The 25,749-nt window shown below is 33.0% G+C and overlaps 1 protein-coding gene across 1 annotated transcript in view; it reads left to right on the top strand.

Moving 5' to 3' along the window:
- The window catches only part of LOC143231953 (nephrin-like), a 225,857-nt gene that overhangs the window by 152,512 nt on the left and 47,596 nt on the right, over positions 1-25,749 (top strand). Inside the window, exons 3-6 of the mRNA XM_076466842.1 lie at positions 9,050-9,100; positions 13,174-13,509; positions 15,599-15,709; positions 24,725-24,928. Coding sequence (XP_076322957.1) covers positions 9,050-9,100; positions 13,174-13,509; positions 15,599-15,709; positions 24,725-24,928 — 702 coding nt within the window. The remainder of the gene's footprint in view (positions 1-9,049; positions 9,101-13,173; positions 13,510-15,598; positions 15,710-24,724; positions 24,929-25,749) is intronic.

A 25,749-nucleotide genomic window follows, 5' to 3' on the forward strand; every position in this document is an offset into this window, starting at 1 on the left:
TATTCTTCTAATTATAAATATATTGTTTATTTGTTATTTTCTATTAAATGCTATCCTTCTTATTATAAATATATTGTTTACTTGTTGTTCTGTATTAAATGCTATTCTTCTAATTATAAATATATCGTTTATTTGTTGTTTTGTATTAAATGCTATTCTTCTAATTATAAATATATTGTTTATTTGTTATTTTCTATTAAATGCTATCCTTCTAATTATAAATATATTGTTTACTTGTTGTTCTGTATTAAATGCTATCCATCTAATTATAAATATATTGTTTATTTGTTATTTTCTATTAAATGCTATCCTTCTAATTATAAATATATTGTTTACTTGTTGTTTTGTATTAAATGCTATTCTTCTAATTATAAATATATTGTTTACTTGTTATTGAGTTTGTGAACCTGTTTCGATTTCTCGAACAATTTGATGTGAACAATTGTAAGTTGGAGAGAGTAAGGTCATGTGTCTGCTTCTTCATTACAAATGTTCTCAAATCTCACATAAAGGAACTTTATTCTGTTGTATTATTATTTCTACATTTTTGTACAAAATATTTCATTGCTTTTAACAAAGCTAATTCCTCGACCCCCGTTCTTTATTGTCTCTTTACTTCTAAGATTACTATTTTTTTGTCCTAAAGATAAATTATTCATTATAATACCTTTTTACTGATGTGCCAGCTGGTTCTGGAAACATTAGAGAATACCATTACTTTACAAGGAGCTCTGTCTACTAACCCAAAGCGTTAGCTACTGGAGATAATTTTGATTTACTAGAAATACAAACTCAATAAAAACGTTTTTGTGAAGTTAGGAACAGAAACTGCATTACAGTAAATTATTTTTGTTATAATAATATTCATAAAATATTTACTGTTTTTCTTCAGTATGGTGTCTAATCACAGATATTTCTACACTTACTTACAAAACGAAAACTGGTTTAAAAATAAAACGACATGTGATGTAGTTAAACAACAATCGAGTCCAAGTAGTAACCATGTGTGTTTATGACACGCTTAAAATGTAATAAGTCTTGTTGCTGTACTGTTTCATTACGACAATTTTAGAACTGTCTAATCGCGGATCAGGTTTTATGGATGTTTTAATGTTTTTCTGTGTATGTAATGAAGTAGTAATAATAATGGTGAACCATAACTGCAGTGAAAAATATAGTCGGTGTACATCAGGTACCAACTTTCAATAAACATAATTAGCAGATCGAATTTTGTTTTCGTTATGCGTTTAGTTTCGTAACAGGCAAAGCTACGTGCACCTATGTTAATTGCATTTATAATATGCGTAATATTAACGTGCCAATAACGCAATAATAAATTCCATGCAAAGAGAAAATTATACGTATATTTTTAAGATGTACGTGTATCTGATGTCTTATCCTCTGGTGTGTCACAAACAAGATTATAGACTTATAACTAAAATCCGGAATTCAGTTGCCCCAAAGACAGAGTAAAAGTGGTCCGTCGTGTAGCTTTGCATTCAAAATAAATAAAACTATCAACATGCATAGGTTTAACCATACCATTGTTAGGGTGTTTATAATTAATATTGCGACTTGCTACTACATTATATGATTTACAAGTAAAATAATAGCAAGCAGTATAGCTACCCACCTCGCACCCCGCTTGTGTGTCTTCGGATTTACAACGCTAAAATCAGGGGTTCGATTCCCCTCGGTGGGCTCAGCAGATAGCCCGATGTGGCTCTACTATAAGAAAACACAACATAACGCCACCAACTTAAATTAGAGCTCCTCTTATTAATATCGCTTTCCATATGGAAAAATATTCCTAAAGTGTCAGTAATATTTGAGTCTACTGCAGAACTGTTTATCATAACCTACCTTTATTTTAATCTGCATTTATGCGCAAAATAAACAAACTAATAACGGTACAGCACGTAGTTGTATCTAGAAGTAGGAAAGTGCACTAGTTGGTACAAGCGAATTAGACTGTTTCATTTTCAAAGGCTTTAGATGTATATTTACTCATGCAATCTATTTTTCTTCCCATGTTTACTGTGGCCTCATCGTTTTTTGTTGTTTTTTGTCCTGATTGTTGTTAACTTCATATTGGGATTCTTAAGATTGAATTTGATGTTGAACCTGAACCCAAATATTGTGAATTTGTATGTTTACGGAATTCTGTGTAGTCTAGTAATTGAACTTGATGGTTGTCTGTTTCCTAGAACTTGTACTTGAAACTGGAAAATCAAAATAAACAGCCATAGCAGATGGGAATGAAATATAATACGTGTTAAGTGACAAGACAGTATACTGATGACAAACATTATGCATGTATTTCTTAGTATAAGAGTACATTAATACAATAACAGTGAAGAATATCAAAGTATCCATTGGCTGAGAGCCTGTTGTTACTATAGTACTATTGCGTAACTGTAATGAATTGTTTGCTTGTCTTTTAATTTCGCGCAAAGCTACACGAGAGCTATCTACACTAGCCGTCCCCAATTTAGCAGTGTAAGACTAGAGAGAAGGCAGATAGTCATCACCATCCACCGCTAACTCTTGGGCTACTCTTTTACCAACGAATAGTGGAATTGACCGTCACATTATAACTCCCACACGGCTGAAAGGGTGTACATATTTGGTGTGACGGGGATTCGAACTCGTGACACTCGGATTACGAGTCGAGTGCCTTAATCCACCTGGCCATGCCGAGCCAGACTAGAGAGAAGACAGCTAGTCATCACGACCCACCGCCAACTCTTGGCGTCACATACAACACCTCCAGGGCTAAAAGGGCAAGCATGTTTGGTGTGACGGAGATTCGAACATGCAACCCTCGAGCGCCTTAACCATCTTGCCTATCCAGGTCCAACTTTGATGAAAATCGGTGTAGCTTGTGTAATAACGTGGTACTATGATTCGAGCTAGAAACGATTAAAATTGCTAATTCTCTAAGGACTATACTGAATGAAATTAAAGTGAAAAATTAGCCAAACATTTTTAATTTGATACACAATATCGATTTGACGTTTGGCCAGATAATTTTGACCAAACAAAATTCACTTTCATTTGCGAATAAAACTGTTTAATATTGTACTCGAGTTGAAGATAACATTAAGAACGTAATGTATGTAAAAACTTTATCAGTAGTTGTAGTTTGTAGTTCTCTGAGTATACAAAACATAAGATAGTATTATTCTTTATGGGTGCTTTAAAGCTAAATCTTGCTGTTACTCAGTACTTACGAATTTTAAATTCGTTCATGTCGATAACTTTGCTTTTCAGGGATATAACTTAAAGTTTAATACCAAGAAAAACCTATCTGAAATGCCATTTAGTTAGCGCCACTAGTATGTCAAAATCAGACAGCGGTTGTTTAGCAGTACACGTAAAATCTCTGCGTATATGCTCTACACATTCGATTTTTATTCCTTATTATTCATAAAAATAAATGTGTCGCATTTATTAAAAATACTGAGTTTATAATACAAACCGTTGCAAAGAAAATTTGATCGGGAATCGAAAAATTCGATAAAACTTAAAAACTGAGTTTTACCATAAGATGTTTCATTATATGTGTTTATATGTGTGTGTTATCATCTATCATACAGACTTTGCTGGCTCGATTACCATTAGTTTTTGTACAGTAACAACTGGAAACTGTCAGATGGTGTACATTGGCTATTGTGTTTTAGGATTCCTGCCCATGAAGAATGAAAAAAAATAGCGCATATATCCACTTTTTATAGACCTCTGGCTTCAGTTGGATGCCTCCATTAGTTTAACTTTTTATGGTAACTGGAAACTGTCTGGCAATATGCATAAGCTACTTTGTTTTATGACTTTTGACCCCGAGAAGAGATATAAAAAAAACATGAATATAAGACACATTTTCACTATTTTTATAGAGTTTTGGTTTTGAATTTGAAGAGAGAAGTTCTTTTAATAACTATATAAATCAGTTTTTAATACCTTCTACGAAGCATAGAATACAATTAAAATGTAATGAGGTAATTAAAATTTAATAACAAAAGAAAGAAGTCAGAGGAAGATTATCTAACATTGTCCTCTATATAATTTTGACTTCCTGAAAGGATACCCTCAACAATAGGTACAATGTGTGTAATTAAACTGAAGTGGCTCACCATTTCCTTATCAAGATATAATATAAGTATTTCTATTATAATATGTTCGAATCAAGATGTATTCAGAAAAGTTACTACATCTTAGGAATTTTGAATTGTATAAAAATCTAGAAAGAAACTGCACATTTTTCGAGCTGTAGTTAAATATGAAAAGCAAGCATTGAAATGAATACTTTTTGTTTTCAACATTGGGAACTTCATTTATCTAAGTAAAAAAATACATAAGTAATGGGTTCTCAATATTTAAAAGACAATTTAAAGGCCCGTGAATGCAAAAGGAAAAAAAAAACAAAAGGTAGCATATCTGTCAAATACGTATAATGTTGGTTCCTGGAATATTTCAAAACCCCAAAACTGAAACAATCCCACTCATCAAACATGTCTTAACAACTCAAACTATTTTTAAGTGTTTTAGACTTGAAAAAAGAAAAAAGAAAAAAATTCCGATAAAATTATTTATTTATTATTTCCTGATATGTTTCAGCCGTAGGGGTGTTATAAAATTACGGTCAATCCCACTCTTCGCTGGTGAAAGAGTAGTCCAAGAGTTGACGGTGGGTGATGATGACTAGCTGCCTTCCCTCTAATCTTACACTGCTAAATTAGAGACGGCTAGCGCAGATAGCCCTCGTGTAGCTTTGTGCGAAATTCAAAAACAAGCAAACAAATTTTATTTTGTGGTCTTATTTTATTTTTTGTTATTCGTTATTGTTTCTTTCTTTGTTTTTTATAGTTTTTAGGGTGACTTTTGTACAATCGCTAAAACAGATCAATAATGGTAACCTAATTGTTAGCCTAATTTTCACAATTTAAAATCAGTGAAACAAGACCGTCGTTCTCAGTCAAATTATTTTGTTTATTTGGGTAATCACATCATATTTTATTTTTATTACTATATTTCGTTCGCATCAAACAGGTGGTTGAAACTGAAAAGTGTTTTGTCCCATACGTAAAAATCTATAACATTTTGTTCAGTAGCATAAAACACACTACATTACATCACGTAACACAAGTGCTCCAGTGAGACCTAGTCTGATTAATTTAAGCTCTTATTAATTCATCCATATTATTATAATTAAGCAGTCGTTTTGACAAGAAAACAAGAAGAAATATCATGTGTATGTATGTTAGTATTAATTTATCTTGTTGACGCCTAGAAACAAGAATAATCATAACGAAATTTTTAAAGATTCAATAATGGTATTTGCCCCTCAGCGGCTCGGCGGTATGTCTGTGGACTTGCAACGCTAAAAACTGAATTTCGATACCCGCGGTGTGCAGAGCACAGATAGCCCATTGAGTAGCTTTGTTCTTAATTAAAAAACAACAAAGAACAATAATGGTACTAGTTATATTGCACTCGGGATAACTTATATGATTTACAAAATTCCTTTCTTAACCAATGAAGTTTTTTTTTAAATCTGCGCTAACCGTTCCCAATTCTGAGGTCATAGACTAAGTGAGCACCACTCACCACAAATTGTTGGGCTTGTTCTGTTTTATCAAGGAATAATTACTCCAAAGCTGAAAGAGCGATCATATTCGGTGAAGGAATTCGACCTCGTGACCTGGAGATCGCAAACCGAGTGCCCTATAATTACAAGGCCATACTAGGATGATTTAATTTGCTAGATTTCAACTTTAAAAATATATTTCATATTTAAAATGTATAGAATGAATTTGGAGATATTATTGTTTATTTAATTTTATACCCAGAATATTCTGAAGAATATGCAGTTTTAAATGTCTCCTGGTGGAACAGCGGTAAATTTATAAACTTACGCTAAAATCTGGGATACACACTGCAGATCGTCCAATGTCGCTTTTCTATACAAAAAAAATACTAAATAGTTGCAGTGAACCCTCCTAAATAAATCGACTGGTAAGTACATTTTATAATGAGGTATTACACTTATAAGGAGAGAGAAGAAAGCGCTTCAACCTTTAGAAATTACATAAGAAAGAAAAATGTAGTTTCATCTGGAATAGTTTTGAATAAGTCGATATCGGATAAATAAATAGAAAAAAAAAGATAAACGAATTTAGATAAATTCGTCTTCTTTTGCCATTGGTGTTTATTTACACTATGTACGTAACGTATTTATAATGTTTATTTATGAATTCTACGAACACGTAGAAAGACTGGGCTAAAATAGAAATGTAAATGCACTAGCTTTAGTGGCCTGAATTGCACAACTTCTTGAAAAATATAAAAATAACATTGCTTCTGTCACGAAGGCTACATAAACAAAGATATTTAACATCAGTATCATTGAGTTCAGGTGTTCTGCCTCTTTCTTTGCTATTTTCAAATTTACCTGTCTCTGTTTCACGATCTAGGGTGTACTTTACAGTATTTGGGGAACATTTCAAGTATGTATCAATTTTCCAGAGACTCCAACCAGTATTCCTTAAAGCTTTCATGCGAACTCTCTGCTCTACTGACAATTCTCTACGTTTTTTTGGGTTGTGACGTGACAACAAAACTTCATATGTAGTGTTAAACACTGTTTTTTTTATCAAGGTTTATTTGTGGAGTACTAATAAATTGATTTTAAAGCATATACCGGTACCACATGCCAGCTATTTGCTAGCATTTCTGTACATAGTTAAGACACTGCATTGACAGCTATTTCAGGCCCTAAATTTGATCAGTATGTTTATTCAACCAGAACCCTCATGACATGTCGTTGGTACAAGCTTATGGGTACTATAAAAAATGATAAGTATGCTCACCCTGGGTCAGTCAGTTGACAAGATCAGTAAAGCATTACTGTAATATTGAAATTTACATTCTCTAATGACATGGAAGAAATAGCCCAATAAAGCGGAAAGAGTGGCAAAATATTCTCTTGTCCTAGTACTTTTGTACAGTACTGTATATATAATAGTAAGCGAACCACACCATGTCTGCCGTATCCAACGTCGACGAGGCTCCTCGTTAATGCCAAAGCATACAGCAGGCATGTTAGTGGTGGAAGTGCTATTTATATCATTAATAGTATGAACAACAGCTGTTTGAATTACATGGACGGTAAATACAAGAGCGGTTGAAATATTATCATGGACAAATGAGATTGCTGTGCCTTGTGTCTAATTATGTTCTTGGGGAATAAAACCTAATTCCCCAACATAGTTTTAGGGGACTTGTGGAAATGTTCCTATAAGTCTCCCAAATGAATTACTAATCTTAAAAAACGAGTTTTTGTATCGTTGGGATACGTAGCTGCTCTCATTAACTTAATTTTAGTCACAGTATATCACATTTAATACAATTTCTTTCTTTTTTTTACTGGTGAGATAATTCATTGTAAAATGATACAATATATAAAAAATATACAATGGAGATCTTATTGATATAGACGACGATTATTCATGAATTAATAGTACAGAATACGTTTTTTATCAGCAAAACATAGAAAAGAGACACCGTTCTGAAAGTGTTTGAATATTCGTTTTGTTCTTGACATATTTTTTACAGTTTTTTACATAACCGTAGGAGGCTACAGATTCTTTGTAACTCATATCCTGTTTAACCGTATTCAGGAACGTTTTCATTGTATAGTTTTTTTATTGAAGAGAAACAAGTGTAAAACACTCAAAAATTAATTAAATGTTTTGTCTTTACATTACTCAATGTTTTGTTTACCTTGTGGCAAACAAACAAACACATAGGACTTCACTCATAAAATTACTGTAAAAAATAAAGGAATAACTTACATCACATGTGTTGTTCTGAATGAAAAACAACAACAACAATATATATAACAGAAAATGTGTTGTTCTGAATGAAAAACAACAATATATATATAACAGAACATGTGTTGTTCTGAGTGAAAAACAACAACAATAATAACAGAACATGTGTTGCTCTGAATGAAAAACAACAACAACAATATATATAAGAGCACATGTGTTGTTCTGAATGAAAAACAACAACAATATATATAACAGAACGGGCCCGGCATGACCAAGCGCATTAAAGTGTGGGACTCGTAATCTGAGGGTCGCGGGTTCGCATTCTCGTCGCGCCAAACATGCTCGCCCTTTCAGCCATGGGGCGTTGTAATGTGACGGTCAATTCCACTATTCGTTGGTAAAAGAGTAGACCAAGAGTTGACGGTGGGTGGTGATGACTAGCTGCCTTCCCTCTAGTCTTACACTGCTAAATTAGGGACGGCTAGCACAGATAACCCTCGAGTAGCTTTGTGCGAAATTCAAAAACAAAAAACAAATATAACAGAACATGTGTTGTTCTGAATGAAAAACAACAACAACAGTATATATTACAGAACTTGTGCTATTCTAAATGCAAAAAAACAACAGAAATATATATTACAGAACTTGTGCTGTTCTGAATCAAAAACAACAACAAAGATATATATTACAGAGAGCTCGGAATCATGGGAAGAAAATCAGCCTGATAACTTTTGAAATGTTCTCCCAAAAATGTTTAGTGGAAGACACCCATATATATCTACATGTTTTGTTTCATTTAGTAAAATATAAGCCTTTGTAGAGGAATAGCGATGAGTCGATTTTGTGAGCCTTAAACAAGAATTTCAAAATGTATTTAAATGAAAAGTCGACATAATAGTAATAAATATGTTCGTAAGTTCTTTCACTCTGAATGCTCTTAGTGTGAAGTATTTCAGTTTAAGTGAAATAAAATTGTGAGTGTTTCGTAACTATCCCATAACACCTAGCTAATAATACTGATCTCTGTCTGAGTAAACAGCTGTTACTAACAAGTTTATAGTTTTTTATTAAACAAACATGAAAAGTGCTTCTCGTTTCACTTCATTCCAATAAACCCTAAATTCAATTTAATACTATTTTTTTTTTAATTTTATACGCTACATGGGGTATTTTAAGATGGATGCTATAACTTAAGAAATTTCCTTCTACTCATCTAGGAAATCCTGGCATTGAGCTAAAAACTGCAAGAGCTCCAGATGGTGTTGCGCGTAAGTTTATATCTTTAATATATATATATCTGATATATATATATGTGTTAAAAGGGTATCAGATTTTTGCAGCCTTATTGATTACCCATGGATATAAATACTTGACTTTTCTCTACGAGTCACTTGCTGTTGTTTCCTTCAAAATATATGAGTTATCAAAACAGTTAAAATCCAAAATAGTCTTTATTAAACCAATTTGTATCATTAGATACGCATTTAATTTGAGTAGCAAACTAATAATAAACAATGATTGTTTGGTATCTTTTGTAATTGTGAGTCTGTTTCAATATTTTATTTGTAACCATATTATATATTTTTAGTTTGTGCCGATAAACACTGGTTATTAAAAACAAAAAGCCGAACCATTGATAAGAATTTATTTTCTGGGTGTTATTCCCAGAGAGTTCGATAATTTCTGTCACGCTTTCTCGGCTCTTCAATATTGGATCTGAAAAAAAAAAATCACTGCTTTTTCTAAGACAGACTGCAATTGTGTGACACCAGAGACAACGAACAAGTGTTTTTCATTATACAGAACTATTAACGAGAGTTGTCCAAGTAAGTCGATGCGGAACGTGAACTAATTTCATGTACATATTCTAAACGTAGAAAATGGTTCAGCTCCGAAGTTTAATTCTTCTATAAAATTGATACCATATAATTCTCTGCAATCCACTTCTGTGCTTAGTTTCAAAATAATAATTGAAGCAATTGCGAGTAGAATCGCCCCTCGCTGGTACAGTGGTAAGTCTACGGATTTACAACTCTAAAATCAGGGATTCGATTCCTCTCGATGTAAGCAGCAGATAGATAGCCCTATGTGGCTTTGTTTTAAGAAAAACACACGCACGCGATTAGGACCAGTGCCAACCACTAATACACTTTTGTTTTTTTGAGCAAATGTACTTCAAATACCCCTCAGTATTACTGAATATGACTTATCATTTATTTAACTTTTCTGAAGGTTTAATAACGTTGGATGAACTTTTTTACAGAAAAAAAAATTCCCTGAGGAAATAAAGTGCCTTGCCAGTAGGAAAGCATTCCACAGTGCTCAAAGCATAGTAATAAGAAACAGAGCGTCAATCACACGTTTCATTTATTACAACTTGTAACTCCAAGTTACCAGTCACAACAGTCACATGCCACTGTAGCTAAAAAATGTGCTTATGAAATATGTTAGATAGCAAAATACGTATTTAAGTTATAAAAGCTTAGATTATTTTTTTGTGTGATACTGAATACGTAAATCTATAGATTTAATTGTAACCAAAAATTACGATACCACAAAATTTCTGATTGTAACATCAAACTAAGCACGCATCTGCGCGTTCGGACAACCATCTTTCCAAAAGCAGCCAAGGTTTTACTATTTCAAAGCTTTTCAAAAACATCACATAGCATTTTATTCAAACACGTAATCACCAATAACTTTGGGTCTTAGATGAGCTCTAAACGCCACGGAAAGTTTTTACTGAAGAGATATTTGAAATACTATTAACTATAAAATTCTAGACTGTGAAATAAAAGTTTACGGAATTCTCATTTTGAAGAGCTGACGGATCAGGTCTAATGTTACAACGGTCCCTAACTCCGCTATGTTTTGGAGAAAACACAAAGTAACGGAGTGTAGATAATTGTCGGAATTTCTGTTTCTCTCACGCTATTATATGCTACACCTGCATATGTGTATTAGTGTCAAAACACGTTCGTAAAGATTTACTTGTTGAATTGAAAGATAACTCAGGCTGTTGTTTAGGTTTATATTCTTAAGGTGGCTAAGTAGTTTCATTAATTTCAGTTATGGAGTCAGGGAAAGTGTTCCTGCAACTTCCTTTAAATGAAGGTTAAGATACTGTAATGGTGCAAAAATAGTTTAAGCACTTTTACATTCTTTGCCATAATTATTCAAGGGTCTGCTTAATTACCAAAAGACTTTAATAGAGCAAGGACATAATAAGACTTACTTGAGATTAGACATTTCAAAACGGATGAAAGAAAATGCTGAAATGATATTATGTTAAAGATCGAGTTTTATCGTTCATTAAAACTAGACACATTTTACTACGGTTATGTTTTCACATTACGTGCGTTTTTGATGTTGTGAAGAGAAAATTATAACAGGAACGTTCATTCTACGTGTTCAGCTCCTCTTGAGCAACGAGTATTAGATTACTGAAAAATAGCACTCATAATACAAGAATTACAGTGAACTACAAGTATTAGATTACTGAAAAAGTAGCACTCATAATACAAGAATTAGCGTGAAATACAAGTATTAGATTACTGAAAAAAATAGCATTCATAATACAAGAATTAGCGTGAACTACAAGTATTAGATTACTGAAAAACAGCACTCATGAGAAGGATTACAGTGAACTACAAGTATAAGATTACCAAAAAACAGCACTCATAAAACACGAATTACAGTGAACTACAAGTATCAGATTACTAAAAACAGCACTCATAAGACAAGGATTACAGTGAACTACAAGTATCAGATTACTGAAAAACAGCACTCATAAGACAAGGATTACAGTGAACTACGTGTACTAGATTGCTGAAAAACAGCACTCGTAATACAAGGATTACAGTGAACTACAAGTATTAGATTACCTGAAAACACCACTCACAAGACAAGAATTACAGTGAACTACAAGTATTAGATTACTGAAAAACAGCACTCATGAGACAAGGATTACAGTGAACTACAAGTATTAGATTACTAAAAACAGCACTCATAAGGCAAGGATTACAATGAACTACAAGTATCAGATCACTGAAAAACAGCACTCATATGACAAGGATTACAGTGAACTACAAGTATTAGATTACTGAAAAACAATACTCATAAGACAAAAATTATGTTCAGCTAACCTGTTTATTCAAATCTTTCAGGATGATCGGAATATAATTTAAAAATATATGTTTCTGTAGCACATAAAAACCACCCCAAAGTCATATCTGCACACAAAAACATGTAACTTATAACGATTGACAAATTAAGAGTAACTGTCACTAGTTTGAATTGGAATAAGTTGTCACATTTGAACTTTGAGCTGATAATGTCATAGTCTTTGCTGAAAGTTTGAATGTACCGAACGCGTTCTTCTTTACAGATGTTTCATATTACACAATTATTAAATATCATAATATGAATAAATTATACCGGTTCTTTTGAGAAACAGCAGTAGCGATACAATAATTTAAAATAAAGCTGTAAAATAAGTTTCCCAATAGTAAAAGCATTCAGACAATTACGCGATAATTTAATGTATTTGTATTCATATTTCAAAATGGCGGCCCGACTTCTACTGTTGGACGGTGGAAGTCTTAGTTGCCATGATATATCTTACTAAATGTATATAGTTCTTTCTGAGTAGAATTAAATGTGAGGAAACGAAAGAGTGATTATACTGATCAAGAGAAAAAAACCGGCTGTTTTTGAGCTCCTGGCGATGTAGTGGCGACTATATTTCAAAAATACTTGAAACGTTTTTACTTTTCTTTTCGATTGATGTTACAAAGTTTGGCGTATGTTTGTGGAGTAATTTTGTAAATTTATAGAAGAGATTGGTTTTATATATATATTTGTAAAAAGCAGAATCCTGTAGGTTAAAAGTTTCACGGTCTGAAGAAGTCAGATAACAAATGATTAGTCAATTAATTGGTTATATGGTTCAAAAAGTGATGTTGTTAGAAAAGCCAATGTTTACTCTCGAGAGAATTAAAGCACGACCTTCTAAACGTCCACAAATAATCAGCGTAAAATGAAGCCATTAAAATGTTAGATTAAACGCGTATATTTATCGAGCAGCCAAAGCAATAACCCAGATAAACTGTAATGAAACATTAATGCGATTAAGTAATGATTCACGTAATCCGCCACTAGGGAAGTCCATTATGTAAGATTCAGTAGGTGTTTTAATGGCGAACGCGTTATCACGTCTGTGACAATACAAGTGAAATAATATAGGTGTTTGGAACGACCATTCCTATTAAAATAAGCAGTTTATTTTGAACATCTTTGAAGGAAAAAAAATATTGACTGTTGTTGTTTTTTCGAACTCTAGCCCCTCCAGTTCTTAATGTCATTGTGGGGGGTCGTGCTCAGCTACCTTGTAATGTGTCTTTACCTACGATTGAGGATTCCATATCGCTAATACTCTGGTACCGGTTGGACGTCAACGCCCCCATATTTACCGTGGATTGCAGGAATGGGCCTTTAGAAACTGCAAAACAGTTTTCATCGGATTTCCTTGCCGAAAGAGCACACTTTGACCTACGCACAAGACCAGCTCTTCTGACAATAGAACCAGTTAAAGCTGAAGACGCAGGGGATTACCGTTGCAGAGTGGATTACCGTTGGGCGAGAACCATGAATAACAACGTCGTCCTATACGTAGTTGGTAGGTGGATATTTCTTATCCCATACATAGTTGGTAGGTGGATATTTCTTATCCTATACATAGTTGGTAGGTGGATATTTCTTATCCTATACGTAGTTGGTAGGTGGATATTTCTTATCCTATACGTAGTTGGTAGGTGGATATTTCTTATCCCATACGTAGTTGGTAGGTGGATATTTCTTATCCTATACATAGTTGGTAGGTGGATATTTCTTATCCTATACGTAGTTGGTAGGTGGATATTTCTTATCCTATACGTAGTTGGTAGGTGGATATTTCTTATCCTATACGTAGTTGGTAGGTGGATATTTCTTATCCTATACGTCAGTGGTTCCCCACCAGGGGTGCGAAATGGCATTTGTTTTGGCCACCTTCACTTTTATTCTTGAATAAATAATTACTCTGGTGCGAGAACATATTAAATTTTTTAGGGGTGCGGGACATAAAAAAGGTTGGGAACCACTGCTATACGTAGTCGGTAGGTGAGTCTATCTTATCCATACGCAGTCAGTAGGTGAGTATTTCTTATCCTTTACATAGTTGGTAGGTGGTCTTTCTTGTCCTATACGTAATTTATAGGTGAAATTTTTCATCCTATAATTAGTTGATAGGTGGGACTTTCCTATCCTATACGTAGTTGGACGGTGGTGAGACTTTCTTATCCTATACGTAGTCGGTAAATGGGTCTTTCTTAAAATAAATACATTGTTTTTCTCCTAAAGATTTGACGAGAATTTCCCAGAAAGGCATGTTCATTATGAATAAGGTTAACAAAAATGTGCAGCTATATCTTAAATATCGCAGGTAAGATCAGTTCTTCAAGAATATCACATCCCAGACTCATCCATGGTTATTACATTTTGAGAATTTATTTGTTTGTAGTTAAGCACGAAACTACACGGAGGGCTGTCTGTGCTCTGCCCACCACAGGTACCGAAACCAAGTTTATAGCGTAATAAGTAAGCATACCGCTGTGCTGGTGGGGGAGCAACTTCTGATAAAAGAGTGCAGTGCGTATATTCACTTCTTACATTCGTGAATAACCACAACCTAGTGACACCACGAATATCTTTTATAATTCATAATATTTTGTTTCTTTTTTTGGTTCTACTTGAAATATTTTTTAGCCATTATAAAAAATAAGAAGTAAATTATCCTGATTATGCAGGACTTGTAAGATTTTTAATAAAACAAAACATAAAAATTACATTGGCATTTTAAATTCCCAACTAATTCAGCGGTATCTATGTGAACTAATAACGCTAAAATCCGGGGTTAAAGCCAACCAGGTGGACAGAGCGCAGATATCATTGTATGTAACTTTGCATTAAAAACAATAACAAAGTATGGCCAGGTGGTTAGTGTGCTCACTTCGTAATCTACAGTTTTATATTTTAAAATGTAATAAATCATCACTAATTTAACCAGTCTATGATAAATTATTAATAAAACACTAAAGTTATATTAATGCTAATTAAGTACAGTTACCTCGTATTTACGTTCACCGGCTCTATTAATTTGTATTTCGCGTGCACTAATAAACATTATATGCTGTTGATTTAATGTCTTTCCTGCTCTGGCATGCCCAGACGGTTAAGGCACTTGCTTCGCAGTCTGAGGGTCGTAGGTTTGAATCCCCGTCACATCAAACGTGCTCGCTCTGTCATCCTTGGGGGCGTTATAACGTTACGATCAATCTCATCTTTGATTCGTAAAAGGGTAACCTACGAGTTGATTGTAAGGCATTTGACTCGTAATCTGAGGGTTGCGGGTTCGATTTCCGGTCGTACCAAACATGCTTTCCCTTTCAGCCGTGGGGGCGTAATAATGTGACGGCCAATCCCACTATTCATTGGTAAAAGAGTAGTCCAAGAGTTGACGATAGGTGGCCTTCTCTCTAGTGTTACACTGCTGAATTATGGACGGCTAGCGCAGATAGCCCTCGAGTAGCTTTGCGCGAAATTAAACAACAACATTTTTCAGATATGCCTGGAATTTCCATCCTTGCTTTGATTTCTTGTTATTGTCCTTCTGTTATGGTACATTTTATTTGGAAAAAAATAACGATTCCAAAATGTTATTTTAACAGTTCCTCCAAGAGATGTCGTCATTCTAGACGAAAATCTTCAGCCTCTTCACAGATTGATAGGACCTTACAACGAAGGTTCGACGTTACGACTCAAGTGTTTAGCCAGAGGCGGTAAGTGGAAAATATCTATTCTTCATTCTGTCACATTCAACATTAAAATGGTCGTTGTGTATGAGGTAAAATGCACCCTATGACCTTCATTTTTCAACGTGACGTACCTTCTGGGGGTTAAATGAATGGAATACATTTATTTACGCTATTACATAAAGTTGATTTCTTTTATTACATCCAGTTTTTCAAACACAAATTTTAAATACTCTTCCACTGATGTTGGGTAATTTTAAGGCACGCTTTTGATGAACTTTATTTCTTCTGACCTCCTATTCCTGATATTAATTTTGTTTGAAGTTTAAAATTCTTAAATTTATAAATTCGTGAAGGCCCTGCTGAATATTGTATTAAAAAACTCAGTTTATTTAAGAGACGTTATCAAAATAAATTATTTGTTAGGTAATATTAATGTAATACAATATTGAGCTATTATGTCTAATTCGCAATTTCACATCAAGTTGATATTAAAGAGATTTTGAGAGAAAGAGTAGCAGCATATTATTCAACTGATGTAAATATATTTATTACTATTCTTATTTCATAAGAATAGTAATCTAAGTCCTTCGCATCCTTCATGTTGTTTCCTCAGATGGTTGTGATTACACACTATAGTCCTATCCCAAAAACTCCATTGCAAATCTGATTTTCGTGATTACACACTATAGTCCTATCCCAAAAACTCCATTGCAAATCTGATTTTCGTGATTACACACTATAGTCCTATCCCAAAAACTCCATTGCAAATCTGATTTTTGTGATTACACACTATAGTCCTGTCCCAAAAACTCCATTGCAAATCTGATTTTCGTGATTACACACTATAGTCCTATCCCAAAAACTCCATTGCAAATCTGATTTTCGTGATTACACACTATAGTCCTATCCCAAAAACCCCATTGCAAATCTGATTTTCGTGATTACACACTATAGTCCTATCCCAAAAACTCCATTGCAAATCTGATTTTCGTGATTACACACTATTGCTCTTCGACAATTTCCGCTGTAAATTGAATGGTCATGGTTACTATTGCTCTTTACTACAATCTCCATTGCAAATTGTATGGCTGTGATTACACACTATTGTCCTATGCCACAATCTCCATTGCAAATTGTATGGCTGTGATTACATACTATTACTTTATATCGCAAATTTCCATTGCAAATCTTAGTTCTGCCCTATACGAGAATTTCCACTGTAATTTCCACCGCCATAGTTTCATAGTGTTGCTCTTTACCACAATCTCTGTTGTAACAAGCTCTTTGAAAAACGTTTCAATCTAAACTTACACCTGTTACAACATCATTACCAGAACTCCGATGTACGTTGATGTTTATTTCTTTACCGTTTTAAAACTACATCCAAAACATAAAAATCCATTGGAGTTATATCGTAAAGCTTTTACAGGTATGAAATCAAATGAGATATTCGAGATTCCAGTTTCCTTGGTCGTCGGTTTCTTGAAAACAGCTGTTGTTTTTGAAGAGTGGGTTGTAAACGTTTAACTTACGAGATTTTGTCGACTTCAAATCCTTATATATTATCCTTACGAACCAGAATGTATGTCCATTTCTATTGTTATCTTGTTGTTTTTTGGAGAAAACATTTCCTTTAGTAACCATATACTCACTTTGCAAGTGAAGCCAATGCCAAGAATCGATTTATGGAATTCGGAAATTGTCGTTTTTTTTCGAACCGCTTACTTATCATGGAATATTTAATTCTATGAAGAACACTGAAGACTTCCTTCTTCAAAAGGTTGTGAAATGGCTTACGTCATTAAACAAACTCGTTGTACGAACATCTTTCCACAGAAAATGATGTGACATGTTATAATGTAAGTATGAATCTACCCATGGGTCATTGCACTATCGGATGGTCGTGAATTTGCAGTGAACCAAAAATGTAACAACATCTGCAAGAACACGCCTTTGTATTTAGCAATTGTCAATAGTTCTTCCATGGTGCGAGTAACCGTAAGAACCATTTCTGAAACTTAATATCTGTATCTCACGACATGCTTTAAACACTAATTTTTGATGTGCCAAAAATCTGTAAATGACTCTGTTTCCATTTGCACTTGATATATATTTAAATGAACATTATAATAAACTTTGATATCTTAGCTGAAAGACAAAACAGTATTTTAGAATAAAGTTGCTCCTTTCATAACCATAAATGTATATTTTAAAATTTTGATTGATTGATTGAGATGTGTACAAAATGAGCAGCTTGAGAAAGTTTATTAAAGAACGCACAACTTAGCGGTAGGTTCAACACCTTTTTCTCGTGTTCAGAGATGTGTTATAGTTAAGAAGGCGGTCCGACACTGTTTTTCATTCTTGTCGCAGAAATAAACTAACTGCTTTGTGAATCCTAGAAATTACCTACTTTACTGGTCTTTCTTGATGACGATAAAACTCGCGACTTTCCAGGATTTGAGAAAACGACCAACTCACGAAACAATTGCAGAAAGACACATTAAAAGAAGTAGTAAAGAGTTGTATTGAACGAAAAGAGTAAAACAGAACGCCACCAAACGGTCGTTTCTATAGTTGTCGATGCTGTTTGCTGTAACGTTGGCCTTCTGTGGGATGGCGGTACGCTTACGTACTTATGTCGTTAAAGTCCGGGGCTCGATTCCCTTTGGTTGGCAGAGCATATAACTACATATGGCTCCACCGTAAAGCATACATACGAATAAAGCTTTACTAATGTAGAAGATAACTGGGACGAAAGCTTGTTCAGTTTATTTATTAATTTACAAAAGCGTGTAGTAATAATAATAAGTTACGACAAACTGCTACTATCATGTTTTTTGAATCAATTTGGAAAACATAAACTGCTGTTTGTTTCCTGTACACCTGTGTGTGTGTGTGTATGTATGTGAACAAATCATCCAGTGTTTATTTCTAAATGAACCAAATCAAACTTAACACAAATTAAATTATTCTATATATTCTATAGTTATTTTATACGTAACTTCAATTTATATTAATGGAAACAAGAGTAAGCGTAGAACAATAACTTAACTAACATAATTCACGTTACTTCAAAGTATTCAATTATTCTGTTAAACTTTAAGTTTAGTTAGTGTTAGTTAGTAAAGTGAATTATCCTTTTTAGGGTGTATTTAATTAAATTAAATGAAAAACTATGCAGGTTTTAATTACCTAATTATCATGATGTTAGAAATGTTCCGACACTTTCTGTTCCTGCGGCTATACCATTGTTAACCTAATGTTCATCTTTTATTTAAGACCAGAAAACGAGCTTGTGGCTTACTAAAGGCTTATAACTATTTTAAAGAAAAAGACACATTACCCCTAACACGTCTCATCTGGTATGTCGTTCCCAAATATCCATTTAACGCAGAACCAAACCTTGAAACCTCCAGAGCACCAACTTATTGAGAAATATCATACGTTTAGTTTTCTTTTATACGTTCGAAAGGAATAACATATCATGTCTGTCAGTTTGTCAATTCAATATCAGACTAAAAAGTTAACCCAATTTGTTTTCAGAAATTCGAGGCTACTGTGTTCTGAGGATTCGCACTGGTCTGCTAATATGTTTGTTTCAGAGATTGAGGATACGATAAAACAGTCTATTAATCACAGTGATCAGGTTTGAAGCAAAATGATTTGATAGATGAGATTTTCTTCTTCTATTATCTGTACAGAGTTAAATATCGTTTACGAGTTTTGGATTGCATATATATATATGTATATCTTACTTTTAACTACTACGCCTGAAATTACGTAAACCGCAAATGTTTTCTTGCTTTGATCATTCGCCTTATTTTGTGCATTTAAGACTCCAGATTAGTAGTCTGTACTATCTATCTTCATTTCTCAAAGATCACTGAAACGACATACCTTTCGTTAAATACCAAAACAAGTCATTCAGAGGATTGCGGGAAAATACAACATCTACAATTTGTGATGTTTCTGTTAGAAACTGCAAACCATTTTATATTTAATACTTCACTGGCATTCGATATTTAAACAGTAACTTTTAAAGTATTACACTTGTATAACTGACCATTCATAAAATATTTTGTTTCTCATCATCCAGTCCAACTGATGAGTTCTGGTATTACGCGAAAGGCCTCTCAGACACTGACTTGTGGGAAGCAAAAGATGGATCTGAAACACTATTTATAACGCCTATAATTTTGAATCAGAAATTGATAAATTAAGAAGAATATATATCGATAAATAAACCATCTGCACTTAACGTGATATTTGTCAGAACTTTAAAATCTATTGGTTCCCAATACTTCACTAGATTTCGGTACTTAAACCTTATCTGGTATACTTTATTACTTATTGTCGTTTACCCATGAACCATCATAAATTACCTCTTACTGTTACTAAGAATGAAAACATGACTTCAACAAATAAATAACAAAACAAAACTTTACATATAACTACATCTGCTTGCATCATTAATATAGATTTTTATCAAACTCTCATAAAATATCATTATCTATATATTTCTTATCTTTATTTTCGGTTTAGACACATTGTCTACTTCTTTTCGTTTTTTTAATGACTTTTTGCAGTAGTTGCTTAAATAGAATAATTAAACTCGCAACATTGCTGCTTGTGTAATTTGAGAATCGCTCTGCAAGTTTTCAGTCTGAGAAAACTCCATACCTGTAAATCTAGGAAATATGTTTTCTATTACAGGAAATAGCTAGGTTTATTTCCTTGACATCACTGTCCCCACACACGCACAAACACAATCGAAAGAACAAAACAAAAATCCAATTTCACACATGGCAGATGCTCTTTAGTTTTCCACTGATCTGTATATATGAAAATTCTTATCCATACTTTACTAGCTGTTTATCAACGTATTGGTTTGTCTTTTTTTTTAGTTTGACTAGATACTCTTTAAGCAAATCCAAACTTTTTGAGATTGTTGTTCTATTTTTGAATCCAAATAATAATATATTCGAAATAAAAAATACACAGTTTAATGTAAAACAGAACCTAGATAGCAATCATACACATTTAATATTACTAGAGAAAATGATAAAGAGATACTTGAATACGAGAAACTCACTTGAAGTAAAAATGTATTCTCAAGACGGCTGGTATGGGTATTGGAACTTTAATTAAAATAAAGTACAGAACAACGTTTCGATCTTCTTAGGTCATCTTCAGGTTGACGAAAAGCTGTCTTGGGAATACACGAAGACATACTTATTGCTGTATTTTGTAGTTCCACGTATGTCTACCAGTGGCGCAGCGGTATATATTCGGACTTATAATACTAGAAATCGGGTTTCGATATCTGTGGTGGACAGAGCACATATAGCACATTGTGTATCTTTATGTTTAATTACAAACAAACAAAAATGTCTGTGTAATTTTTAAGTTGGACTATAACTCAAACTGTTTCATCCTCATAAGCATGTAACAAATATTTATTTTGGAAATCGATATGAAGTGCACGTGTGTGTGTTTTCTTATAGCAAAGCCACATCAGGCTATCTGCTGAGACCACCGAGGGGAATCGATACGAAGTATGAATTTCAAAGATTCAAAATGTAATTTTTCTGATACTTCTCAGTTTTGGTAATGACTATTGTTCCAACTGCGCAAAGTGTAACATACTTTTTGTGGGCTTTCAGTCTCTTAAAAACAAACTTTTGCATTGGAAACTATATGAAACTTCTTATTAGATTATTTGTAAAAACAGAATAAACGAAAGAGCATAGAACCTGTTATATTTACATACAGATAATAAGGAAACAATATAATTATACAAGTATTACAGAACTTTTTTATACCAAACCAATGTATGATATACGCTTTCTAGCCAGCTAGAGAAGAGGTGAAATATATAGGAGAAAAACAAATCAAATGATTGGCATGTCAGTTGTTCTCTTCTGTTAAACGTAGTTTTACAAATATATTGGTGTTTTGTTTTATCTAACTTTGTTTTTGGAGTATAGTTATAGAAGCGCTAAGAGCTGGCGCACTCGTGGTTTCTGTGGTAGTCAGTGCGACTTGAACTTCAAAGTATTCGAGTAAGCCTTTATTGTAAAACAGTATATAGAAAAATAAAAACGTTCGAAAAAAGCGAAAAAGTAGGATGTTTTTGGAGAGGTTTCTTTGGTGAAACATCTGATAAATTAAATTATTTAGGACACAGTAAAACGTAGAAATCAAATTGAAAGTACAGAAAACGAATACTTGGTAAAAAATAGAAAACTAATTTCATTTGTTCTCGTTCTATCAAAGTCCTTATGGATTGAGGTTTTTTTCTTTCTTCGCCAGTTGAAATGAAACGCTAACAACGAAGTTTGATTGTTATTTTTTTTTAATATGTATATATATGACGTATTTAATTTAGTGACTCATACTAAGCTGTGACAGAAAGATAGGTGGAATAATAAACAGAAAGATAGGTGGAATAATAAATGAAAACTAATTAATTTAATTACATTATGTTTTACTTCATAATAGATTTTTTGTACTATAGAAAGCTTTCTTTGTTGTCCTGTAAACAAGAAATCTATTGCAACACATTGCAAATATACAGAAACAAATGATTATTATGAAATGTGTAACTTTGAAAAAATGAAAAATATTAAAGATAAAATATTTTTAAAAATTAATAGGAAACTCTCAGTGGCTCAGCGGTCAGTCTGAGAGCTCGTATGGCTAGAAAAACCGAATTTAGATACAGAATACATATATCCCATCGTGCAGCTTTATGCTTGACGATATAGAAACAAACAAGTTAATTTGATACGGTATGCAATATTAACTGTCAATAAGCAGAACTGAGAGCCGCCGATTGTTTAACGTTTCTTTCTTTCCGGTTCTTTACTGACAGAAAATATATAAAAATCGTACTTGGGACTTTGGAGTTGTGGGTGTGTTATAAGAGCTACGGAAAAATCTCAGTATCTGTTTAGTGCAACTCAAGGGTAGGCGGTGGGTGGTGTTGACCTTTCTTTTAGAATCAGCAAGAGCATATAACACTTCATTAGTGCTCTTCGGAATTCAATAATACAAGCAAATCATCCAGTCAGCGCGAGCTACACACTTAGATAAAGAAACTACTCGATAATCGATGTAGCGAATTAAATATATTTTTCTCACGTTGTTACTTATATAACTTGGAATGTACTGTGTCACAGCTGAGTACTTTCGTTGTTAACAATCTTTATCACCATAAATACTATAACATTTCAAGAGGTTCAGGCCGACTAGAAGACTCAGATTATTCGTCAATACATATACCAAGCTAAAAAAAAATGTAACTCTGTAATAAAACTATAATACTTATAAAATAAAATTATTAAAAATAGATACATCAAATAATCCAACTAATATACTGTTAATAAAGTAGCAATGAAGAAATAACTGAGAGCACTTTATTTGCATTTATTACTTTGTAAAATTATTATCTAAATTTTAATTCATTAATGAAAATGATTAAGTTAATCTGTACGTAAATACATAGCCACTTTATCGGTTAAGAATACAATACATCTTTGCCATTTTTATCATATAATAAAAACAAGGATATCATTATAATCGTGGAAAACACCAAAATTCTGCTATTTGTCCACGACCAACCAAGATTCTTGTCACATCATAAAAGTACTATTATGTCTTTAGTTTTACTATACTGAGCACACACACACTATACTAAGCACACACACACTATACTGAGCATGCATTTGGGTAATATTTGTTATGCATCATAATTCAAATGCTACTAAGATCTCAAAGCTCCCGTTCATATAAGCTTAAACAAAAAAGGTTCTCATGTAGCAGTGTTACTTACGCAGTACGTTGTCATTATGATTACTGTATCCTTCTCGTGGGAACCATACTTATGAAAAGTTCTGGGGATGAGGTCGTTGTACTGTGCTAACAATTCCTTTGAGTGCTTTATGTTTCTAACAGAGAAGTTCTTCTGTCATGAGCTAAATGTTAGGTAAGAAAAGCGAGGCTATGTTTCAAATTTTCGATTAAAATTTGTTAATATTTCGATTCGTCTCAGAACTTCCAAAGTCAACAAATAACCCATGCTCAAGGCATTAAAAAACCTAATATCGTTTTATGTTCTAAATAAATAATATTTTTACGGGTATTAATACGAAAAAAAATGTACAATTGGTTTCAAAGATTGAGCTAACAATTGAAAAAAACAACTTAATATGAAATAAGATAAAATAATTTATTCTAAAAAAATGAAATATTTGGAATAATTTTGAAAGTATTTTGTTTCAAAGTACATTCACTGATTGTTATTTATCTGTTTTTTTTTTAACTAAATGGAAGCGTTCGTAACGAAAAGAAGGAATAAGTGCTTTAGAATTGGAAGCTCTAATGTGCAGAGCATCTTTCAAATGATCTAAAGCGTTATATCCGTTAGCTAGAGTATATTAAATTTGTGAACAGCGGTTCGCAATAGGACCATATGAAGAAATCTAAAATAAATATTTTTTCGATGCTTTGTTTGTTTGCTTCAGAGAAAAGTCGTATTGAGGTATTTGTTGTGTCTAGAATGGGAAATAGAATCCCTCATTTTAGCATCGTAAGTCCATAAACATACCACTTTCTCACCGGCAACTTATTACAGGAAAATCATCTCATGTATTTTGAACTGTGTTAAAAATTAGTTCAACAAACAGGCGTTATCATTCATATTATAGGCAATTTTATAAATTCTTATATTAACTAAACAAATCTGTAAGCAAATCGAAGACGCAACATTATTTTAGAATAATAATAAAAACATACAAAAAATAAAGTTGAAAATCTCTTTGAGAGAGAAAAATATAGGGTCCAAGTTTTTGAACAAACAGTGTATACTGTATCTCTATTATAAGTATTTTGTCGAACCTCTAAAAATGTTTTTTCTTTATCAACAGGACTTTTTTCCATAATTAAAAAAACAACTTCAAAGACATTTAATGTATAAATTTAACGTGATTGGATAAAAAACATATTTCCAAAGAAATCTGTTTTATTGTCTTAAAGGAAAGCCTCCCCCGACCGTGACGTGGTGGCGGGGAAAACACCTTTTTGACAAAGACCACGAGAAAGAAAACGAAGAAGAAGTGATGAACGAACTTGTGATTCAACGTCTAGCTAGGACTGATCTCAACGCCGAGCTTTTATGTCAAGTGTGGAATTCGAATCTGACTTCTTCGATTGTTGCTGCTGTTTTTCTCGATTTGAACTGTGGGTTTCCCATATTTCTATCTGTTTACTGTCGTGATAGTTTGATTAGTCAGTCTTCCCATATTCCTATCTGTTTACTGTCGTGATAGTTTGATTAGTCAGTCTTCCCATATTCCTATCTGTTTACTGTCGTGATAGTTTTATTAGTCAGTCTATCTATTTACTGTCGTGATAGTTTGATTAGTCAGTCTTCCCATATTTCTATCTATTTACTGTCGTGATAGTTTGATTAGTCAGTCTACTACTCTAACACTAGTCTCTTTACTATCACGATAGTTTCATTGGTCAATCTGCTAACGAAACACTAGTCTGTTTACTATTACGATAGTTTGATTAGTCAGTCTACTACAGTAAAACTAGTATCATGATAATTTGATTGGTTACTCTACTTCTCTATCACTAGTCTGTTTACTATTATGATGGTTTGATTGGTCAGTTTACTTTCTATCACTACTCTGTTTACTATTACCATAGTTTGATTAGTCAGTCTACTACTCTAACACTAGTCTATTTACTATCATGATGGTAGTTTGATTGGTCAGTCTACTTCTCTAACACTAGTCTTTTTTACTGTCACTATAGTTTCATTGGTCAGTCTACTACTCAAACACTAGTCTGTTTACTATTACGATAGTTTGATTGGTCAGTTTACTTCTCTATCACTACTCTATTTACTATCATGATAATTTGATTCGTCAGTCCACATTCAGTCACTTGTCCAAAATGTTTGTTGAACTGTATATTGTATAAATACATATTTTGTACAATATTTTAAATTACTTTAGCCTGATCACATAAATCATATAATAAATGTGGTATCT

The sequence above is a fragment of the Tachypleus tridentatus genome, chromosome 11, assembly GCF_004210375.1.
Source record: "Tachypleus tridentatus isolate NWPU-2018 chromosome 11, ASM421037v1, whole genome shotgun sequence".
Taxonomy (NCBI): Eukaryota; Metazoa; Arthropoda; class Merostomata; order Xiphosura; family Limulidae; genus Tachypleus; species Tachypleus tridentatus.